Genomic DNA, 9,575 nt, shown 5'->3' with positions numbered 1-9,575 from the left:
TGTACATGGCCCTCCATTTTAGATGCCAACTTAGTTCATTTATTCCACTAAGGTGACTAGAGCCTTCCCTTTTGGTGTTTAAGCGGCTTACTACTGTTGTACCTCTCCGATAACTTGTTATAAACAATCCTAGAATGGACGGTTCTTATCCCCATTAACAAAGTTGTTTTCTATTGAGAAGCTTATTGGCACGAATTCTTCGCTTCCAAGAAAGACTGAAACTCGCCTTTTGTCATCTACGTGGTTAACAATCTACTACGAGAGCACGGTGATGAAGAGTCCATTTAACACTACACACAGTTTACTAACGTCTCCGGCTCAACTTTTACCTATCGTATATTTATGGACAACCCTTCCGAGATCAGTGGAATCATTATTACTTGATTCACCGTAGATTTTACCCGGTACATGTCGTAAACTCCTGCATCCTCAAGGATCACAGAGGCTTTCTTCAATAATATCCTACGACATGTATGCCATATATTCAATAATGGGATTTCCATTGACTTCTAAACTGGACAATTAGTGTTGACACATAGTGTTGATCTTTTCCTTCATCAGACTCACGTCCATCCTCTATTGTGAATCTGTAGTCTTGAACCGATTTCCAAAATTTACACAATGCACACGATTTTCTCTTTCGTGATGTGATGTAGTCGAGAGAGATTTGGTCAATTCATACAATAAATGGATTTGTTTCTATTGCACTTTGAACGAAAGTGAGTTTTGAAAATGAGTCTTGCTGATTGATTGAGCAGATAATCATCAGTGTAATATCTAGGGCTTATTTTTGAAAACAGTACTATATTTTAAGATGTGTCGAAATGGGAAGAATTTGTTACGCTAGAGGAACCCTTTTTTTTTATAAAGCAAGGGTCAGAGCCCTGTTTATTTACAAGAATAAGAAATAAACAATACATAATATATGGTAAATAAGGGAACTATATATAAAACTTCCTTACTTATCCTATCCAATTCTGATGTTTACTATATTTGACCTGCTACAATGTGAATTACACTGTTTTACACATACCAAGTTTTTTAAACAAAGCCAAAGCAAGGACATATCAATTGCTGATGTGATTATTATCTTCTGAGGAATGTTATACTTGTGCAGTATTTACCCCTTGTTTACACTTTCTATTGTAATCTACCTACGTAGTTAGATACCTAACCCCGATGATACCTATATGAAAATTTCTACCGATTTTGTTCTTGAAGACGAGATATTCTTTCGTCTTCTATTTTTGTTTTCATTATCCTGTGTATGAATCCAACTATAGATTCCCACTTTTCCTTTCCTTCCAGCATCTGAGCAATGAGATTTTCTTTTGTGATGTTGACCGTGATTTGTTGTGCAAGTTGTACTCTCTCCCCACTCCATCTTGGGCACTGGAACATGGTGTGTTCTGCTGTGTCTATATCTCCACAGTAACGACAGTTTGGCTCCGATGACAGTTTAAACCGTTGTTTATAATGCTCGAAGCAGCCGTGACCTGACAGTATTTGAGTTGTATAGTAGTCGATCTCGCCAAATTTTCTGTTTGTCCATGGGCCTATTTCTTTTATCAAGGTTCTGGTCCATGCTCCTTTATCAGTGGTGTTCCACCTTTCCTGCCATTTTTCTATCGTCCTTTCTCTTTCCGCCAGTTTTTCCTGCTTGTTCTTGAGAAATGTGTTGGCTCTTTCTTCTAGTTTCAGATCTAATGGTATTACCCCACTGATAACTGCCGCTGCGTCAGTTGATATTGTTCTGTAACCTGAGCATACTCGAAGAGTACCAGGTCTTTGGGCTCTCAGGATTTGAGTTCTTCTTTTTTTGATTTTGAGACACTCGTGCCAGACAGGGGCGGCGTACAGGATCACGCTCTCTGCTGCTGTTTGCAATACCCTCCTTTTTGATTCTCCTGGACCTCCCACATTTGGCATTATCCGGGATAAGGCCTTGGTAGTTTTTCCAGCTTTTTCTATTACATATTCCAGGTGGGGTCCGAACTTCAGGCTTTTATCCAGTACAACTCCTAGGTATTTCACTTGATTTTTCTCAATTAGCCTAGTCCCACTTATCTCGATGTTGAGTGGACGACATTTTTTCTTTCCGCTCAGGACTATAAGTTCTGATTTTTCCGGTGCTATTGTTAGCTTCTTCTCTCTCATCCATGACGTTACCAACCTGGTAGTTTCGTTTGCCTTTAGTTCTATTTCGCCCTCATTTTTGCCCGTTATTACTACCGAAAGGTCATCTGCATAGGCAATGAGAGTTACTCCTTCCGGGACCGTGATGTTTAGGATACTGTTGTACAAGATGTTCCATAAGGTCGGGGCAACCACTGATCCCTGACACACGCCCCCTGTCATCCACTTGTTAAATTCCTCTCCCACTATTTTTCTGTCGCTCAGATATGATTCAATGGATCTGACAAGCTGTTTGTCTAAGCCCATGTTCTTCATTTCTTCGCTTATTTCCCTCCAGTTGGCTGTGTTGAACGCATTTTTTATGTCGCATGTGATTAGTATGCACAGTTTCCTTTTCCAGTTTGTTTTAGCCATTTCATCCTTGGCAATCCTGGTGACATGTTTGACTGCATCTACTGTTGAAAGGCCCGCTCTAAACCCATACTGTCTCGATGGCAACAATTTTTTCACCTATGTAATTCCTTTCTTTACTCTTTCATTAAGCTAGAGGTTTCATAAGTCTATCCCTAGAGATTCAATAGGCATATTCGTCTATAGGTGAGCACTCGTCGGTTTACATTCTTTTTTGGTTCTTTCTATCAGACAACTCTGCTTCTTTCCAGATACGTGGAGAATTGATCCTATCTTAGGAGCCAAGGTTATTTAAAATTCCTTTGCATAGATCCGAGGTTTTCTATCAAAATCATCGTCCTGATAAATGTTTCAGGTATAAGCACGTCCGAAACAGGAGCCTTATTGGGGTTTGATTCGCAGTGCGGCTCAGCTACCTCTTCTAATTGTGATGTCCATCAAGATTTTCGATCTCCTATACGGTTCGCACTCTGTACTGGCTGGGCCAGGAAATAGCTCGTTTATGATCTTTCTCTGGTCTCGCAAAGGGATAGTAGGATCAAGTTGCGACGATTTTATTGGTCACCATTTTGCATATGCTAGACCGCATTCATCTTGGGTCGTACATCCTTACATATCTTTTTTTTTTATCCATACCTCTATCTTGGCCTCGGGATACCTCTATGTTTAATAAAGTACTTTTGCTATTGTCCTCCTCTAAACAACAATACATACGTACTCCAATCTTGCCACTAATAGCTTACCTATGCTGAGGTAGCTTTTGATGGTGACTTACATGATTAAGTAAATCCAGTCCATGCACGGGGCTCCCGTTCTGAAATGACACCACGTAGTCCACCATCACCTCTCCAGGGACATTGGTCCACACACGATCCTCCAGTCGAGATGTGACATGACCTTCCTGACGTCGGGCCAGTAATGTGCCAGGGTTGGCATAGGTATACGGGTCACGTACGTGCGAGTGATGAGGGTCTTGTTTATGCAGATCGTGTGAACAGATGAACTAGAAATATTAAAATGGAAAAAAAGAGAATCGTAGATTTCGAGACCTGCAGGTAGGGGATCTAGCGCTTATAAAGCAGACGATGAGAACAGCACATTAACTCATCCGATGGCTAAAGCTAATTTCCAGGCGACAGACAAGTGTCAACCTGTATCCACGACATGCATCCTGTTCCTCACAGACACTTAAGTAAGGACAGATGAACATTGATTTTCGAGCTTCCTAATGTAGGCAGACATTTTTAGGGGAGTCTTGAGCTTCATTTTTCTCAACATTTATATAGACCAGACTTCCCGTAGGTTGCATAATTTCTCGCCAAATGTCGACATAGTCTCATCTTTGAAGCCCAAGCCCACCTGATTATAATTGGATTCACGAGAGACCGCAGAATGGGATATGTCTCTCGTGGAAAAAGATAAGAAAAAAAAAAAATGCTTGTTTCGTCCTTGACCAGCTTTGCTGAAGTCCGAATATGGCCTTAGGTTTCATCTAAACTCCGGCTATGTCCGAAAAACCGTTGGAAAAACAGCAAAATAGTCACTCTCCACCGAGGTTAGGTACTTTTTAAGTCCCATGACATTTCTCCAATTTCAAATAAAAATATAATATCCTGTGTGTAAAGTAGCCGGAAAAGACATGGCCAATGTCATGATGTACCACTGAGGATGCGACAGTTTCCGTCGGCCAACAAGTTTCGTTAGTAACGTAAGTAGTCCACCACTCCCCATAATAAGGCGAAGAACGCGAGACCAAAATGTTGAGAATGTAGGGTCCAGTGTGCCTTCCCATGTCCTGAAATTGACAGAGTAGTGACTATTAGAAATATTTTAAGCTTAGGGCTTGTTCTGGTTGAAGTTTGCTTTAACATTGCAAAAAATCCCGAGCTTAACTACATTTCGCTAGGTCGCGGGTTCGATTCGCGCAACGGGGCGGATTTTATCCTCAAAAGATAAGGTTTTGTTCTCGAGTAAAAGCGTCTAGCTAAGCTCTTTTCGTGAAGTTGTAATTCTGTCAGGCATAGGTACCTACGAAAATACTTGTACCCATGCTGCTGACTTTCTTCCGGCCGACTCAGACTAAGTGATATTATGGATGACTAGCCCGGCAGGTTTGTTGCCCCGAATGTGAAGTGAAACCCCCATCAACCAAAACCTAAGCAGATACATTTACGGTGACATTAGAACGCATTCAGAAAAAAAAAAAGATAATCTACTCTGAATTACAGTAAAATATTTGATAGTCAACACCAGAAATGATGTAATAGTCCAGTGATGTTGCAGGAAGAACAGGATTATAAGTGATCGCCACGAAGGGTTTTGTATGTCCTGTGGTTTTCGTACATGTCGACGTAACTTTCCAGGTATGTACGGGTCGTCGTTAGTTCTCTGCCGGAGCCTGTTTTTCTGTTGATGCAGCTCTTGTAGTCTGAAATCGGTCAAGCTCCTCCTGAAATAACAGGGAAGCGGTTGGTTTCAGGCCTTTATAAAGTAAGAAACATCAAGTTGATCTCTTTCACTTGAATTAGTTCTTTGCTGTCAAGTTCTATTCGCTTGCCAGATTAGATTCCACCTGTATATGTATTTCCATTAATTTTGTTTGTTACTTTCGCCAAATCTTATTTCAGGATATGTCGTTGTTGTTTTCGCCGGCTTTAGCTTTCGTCCGAATTGCTGTGGAGAAGTAAAGAAGAGATATATTTTTCATGTGCATCACACCGGTGTGATGGTCCTCTAGCTCAACTTGGCTCGTAGGCTCGTCCTAAGACGCAGTCAACCATTGTGAGGACTTGCAGCTTGGGTCTTTGTAAAAGCGAAGAGAAAAGAACCCTTTGAAGAACTGCCAGCTGGCTAGGCAGGTTAGGGTTAGCTGTTCTCCTCCTGTTTACAGTCTAATTTCAGAGCATCTTCCCTAAACAATCTCAATATTACCTTTCTAAAGGTCTCAGCTACATACATAATGTACATACCGAAGATTTATCTCGCCCAAAAGGAGGGAACCGCGATCAACGACTTCTTAGCCTCCTCCATTCGGTCTGGAAGTAGACCAGCCAGACTGACTGGCAGAACAAAATGCCAGAATAGCCAGGAAACTGGGATAAGGGCCATATCCCCCTACACACAGCCAGGCTGGCAGACGCCAGTCTCGAAACCTAGGGAATGAACCCTTGCAGGTAGATGATTAGCATTCCTGGAATCATATCGGGAATAAAGGATTATAACAGGCTGAACACGAAAACACGGTTACAAAATCCTAGGGTAGATTCCTGAGGTGTTCCGAAAAGGTTGAATTTGGGTCGAAGTGGATTGGAATAGGGAAAAATCATATGGCCTTCAGGCGCAGCTGCCATTTGTCAACCGGTCGTAAATTTATCTTGGCCCTGGAGATCAATTTATGTTCGAAGAAAGCAAGGCCCTCAATCTGCCGTACTACTATATAGCATCAGGGATGGCCATACCTATACTATATCCAGGGATGCCATAGCGAAAATTTTCAATCGACTTTAGGTAGCTCTCCAACTTAGGTCAAGTTTAGAATTGTAACTGAGAACAAGATTCCATACCTCCGGGAATTGGAACCCCGTTATAATTTCCGATGTGCTTTCTCGTCCCTACCTATGATTCCTTTCCTCTTCTCTAGCGGTCTCCGACCGCGCCCAGTCAAAGTTTGACCCGTAGCAAATATTCTAAATGACTAAATGCCGGAAAGATCTTAATACTGATACATACATAAAGGGTATGTATCTAATTCAAAGGGGAATCTCAAGTTTAATACTACATTCTGTGATTATGACGGCCAAGTATTAACAAGTACTTATGTGTAGATACTCGATCATTACTTATCATAGTTACTTACTTACTACTTGTAAGTAAGTAAGTACTTTGGGTTATTATTATACGTACCTCACTTACCATGGAAATAAACAGGGACCCCACCGACATGAGAAGATCCTCTTAGAATAGGCCCTGGCTACCTTCAGCGATGTAGACATTTTAGCTGATCGCACCCATGCTGAAACAGAGGGGCAAAATAATGTAACGATTAAAATGAAATTGAAAATAAAATAATAATAATAAATAATAATAATATATAATAATACAATAAATTATCTAATAGATTTCCTAACAGATTCTTGAGTTAAAAGGCCTTCCACTGCACCTAATTCCTTAGGCAAATTTTTGATGAAATTCGGAAAGTTTGTTCAAGAGGGCAACAATTAGGTAGGTAACTAACTTTTAGGGACATAGGTAGGACTTTTTGGGACTCTTTTTTCCAAAGTCATTCTGAACTATCTAGGTAAAATAGTATGCGAAAAACGATGGAAATTCTGTTTCGTGTTAATATAGCGGGGCCGGACGGCGCTTCGAACTCTGAGGTTCGCGCGCCTCCCCGCACGCTTTGATTGTGTACTAATAGGTGGTAGGTACATATGCGTTGGTATCATTGATAATTATCTTGACAAGGGAACAATTTATTTGGTATCCTTAGAGATTTAACTGTGGAACCGTGATAGAGAGAGCTCATTTTTCACATACTTGGAGTTATCGTGAACTATCAGTGTGTAGTATCATCGTATTATTGGACCCTCGTTAAATCTAGGCAGGGTGCCTTATTAGAAGGCTGGTACAATGGACCTAATGTTTATGAACAAAGAAGTTAAAATTGGAGTCCGCTGATAAAGATAACGGGTATATGACCAATAATTTATATCACAGGTGATAATTAAGCCTTACGAATCTACGGGTGGTTCAATGATGAGACACGTGAGAAAATGTATCTCACTGTTTTTAGCTGAATTATTTTCCTTTCCCCCCCCCCCCCCAACACTAAATTTCCACTAAAGTGCTGTAGGCGGAGTGAAATTTCACACTGGACAGCTATTGAAAACGTAATCGTCCAGTAAAGGTAGTAGGTACCAGTAATTAATTAAAAAAAAAATAAAAAAAAATAATAAAAATAACAAAAAACAAAAAACAAACAAATTTCGCGATTAAAAAAATAATATTAATAAAAAAAATCATCTAATAGCAGTCTCTTGGATGAATAAAATCAATAAACTGTAGGTATTATAGGTACCGTGACCTCACAAAGTGAAACCTTTATACAGCCAAATACCTACCCAAGACCAAGAAATCTCAACGTGCATCAATCAATAATTCATTATTGAGAATTAATGAGGTGCCTGACATTTATCAATCAAAAATCAAAACGCTGGATTCATCAAATAAATTGTCTGAATTTATAATGACGAGGCGGCAGTAAGAAGAAAAATTTGTGTAATAACCGGCGGATGAGATAACAAGGGTTGATTTTTATTTCTTTTTTAAACAAGCAATATGGGGCATTTGCAGCAAAAATAAATAATAATAATAATAGGGTGGGCCTACAGTTTCTTTGAGGAAGTTGTTTGTTTTTTAGAAACCGCATTAGGGGATAGCAATGGATTCAGAATCTTTGTGAGGACATTAGAGAGGGCCGAATGATGAGATATCAGATGATAAGCTCCAGCCCTATCTTTTGAACCATGGAATGTATGTAATTGCTTCGGTGGGAGGGGCTAAACAGAGGAGAGCGCAGGTTCAATCCGAGCCTAAGAATTGGAATTCATCTTTTGCTTTGTTTTTGAGCATTTGCAGTACAGCCGGGTAATAGAGCTCAAAGGTTAGGTGGTAAGAGAACGCTCTTCTGCGTATAACCTAGTCTAGTGGTTGTTTAAATTTGAGCGAGGCTATTGTATTTTATCGTCAATATAATAATAAGAATTTGACCAATAATAATAATAGTAATAAAACTAATGCTGGAGTAATAATAATGACTTATTATTAGTAACTAATGATCGAGTCAGTATAAATAAGCACTATTATTATTTAATAATTACATAATTATAGTACTCTAAACTACCTATAGGTACAACGGTACATAGATAAAGTAACCGGTTTTCAGTACGTTAACCTCGTCAAAAAAAAATATGTTTTTAAATTTGAAGAGTCTATTTATCCAGATTATGTAATAATAATATAATAATACAAACCTTCCTATAGGTACAAACGATACATAGATAAAGGTAAAACATTTTTTAAGTAACAACTTGGTTTTTTGAATTAATTCCAAAGGCACACTTTAGTTTGAATAAGCGGTTTTGACATGATAAATTAGTACCGTGTCCTCTCACACACTGCGGATCGCGCCCAATACTGTATTAACACGGTACCGCCCTTTTGCCGTGCGATGCATATGCTAGAAATGTTTCTTCAATACTAATTAATTTCCTCGACGTGCAATCTTGTTCCCCTTAATCTCCGAGAGGAACACCTTGCCGTTAATAACTCGCACGCGCGTGTCGATAAAGCATTGCGAAACATCACAGACAAATCCACCAATCCCGAGCTGAATGAAACTGGAAAAGCTGCAGTATCTTTTCTTTACACTTATTGATTAATTATTTTTGTTCACATAATAAATTATAATCGAGTGTGTCCTCCCAGGTATAGGTTATACGTGGCCTAACAGTTTTTTATTAAATTATTTTTAAATATACTAGTTATTATTAACTATATTATGTAAGTCATCAGAATAATTATTTGACATTTTGTTGATTTTCGTGATTCTTATCTTAACGTGAGTTACGTCGAGTAAATCTTGTTTTAAAACTTAGGTAAACAGGGATTTATAAAAGTATGATCAAACTGGGTAGGTAAGTAACAAAGTGACCTGTACCCGTGGTAACGAAATATAGGTTTGTTGTTGTTGTTTGTTGTTGTTGTAGCCGGCTTTTAGCTTCTCGCCCGATGCGATACGCAGAATAAAAGGAAAGATGTCTTTTTGTAAATCGTGCTATATCACCGGGGTGATGGTCTCTAGCTCTAGCCAAGTTAATCTTCTGGCTGGCTCGATCCTGAACCGCATGTCCAAGACATCGTGAAGGACTTGTGCTGATGGTCCTTTAAAGCAGAGTAGACCCTTTGAGGAACTGCCAGCTTTGCTAGGCCTGGTTACCGGGTTAGCTGACTTTCTCCTCTCCCTGTTT

The 9,575-nt window shown here is 39.5% G+C and overlaps 1 protein-coding gene across 1 annotated transcript in view; it reads right to left on the bottom strand.

Moving 5' to 3' along the window:
- Nucleotides 1-855: 855 nt before the first annotated feature.
- Nucleotides 856-9,575, bottom strand: part of LOC113471478 — a gene marked incomplete at its 5' end in the record, with an annotated part of 20,130 nt that continues 11,410 nt past the window's right edge. Inside the window, one exon of the mRNA XM_026830659.1 lies at nucleotides 856-1,535. Within this exon, the coding sequence (XP_026686460.1) occupies nucleotides 1,201-1,535 (335 nt within the window). The remainder of the gene's footprint in view (nucleotides 1,536-9,575) is intronic.

The sequence above is a fragment of the Diaphorina citri genome, unplaced genomic scaffold (assembly GCF_000475195.1).
Source record: "Diaphorina citri unplaced genomic scaffold, Diaci psyllid genome assembly version 1.1 scaffold2490, whole genome shotgun sequence".
Lineage (NCBI taxonomy): Eukaryota > Metazoa > Arthropoda > Insecta > Hemiptera > Psyllidae > Diaphorina > Diaphorina citri.
The sequence above is the reverse complement of the archived record's forward strand: the minus strand, read 5'-3'. Positions and strand labels throughout refer to the sequence as shown.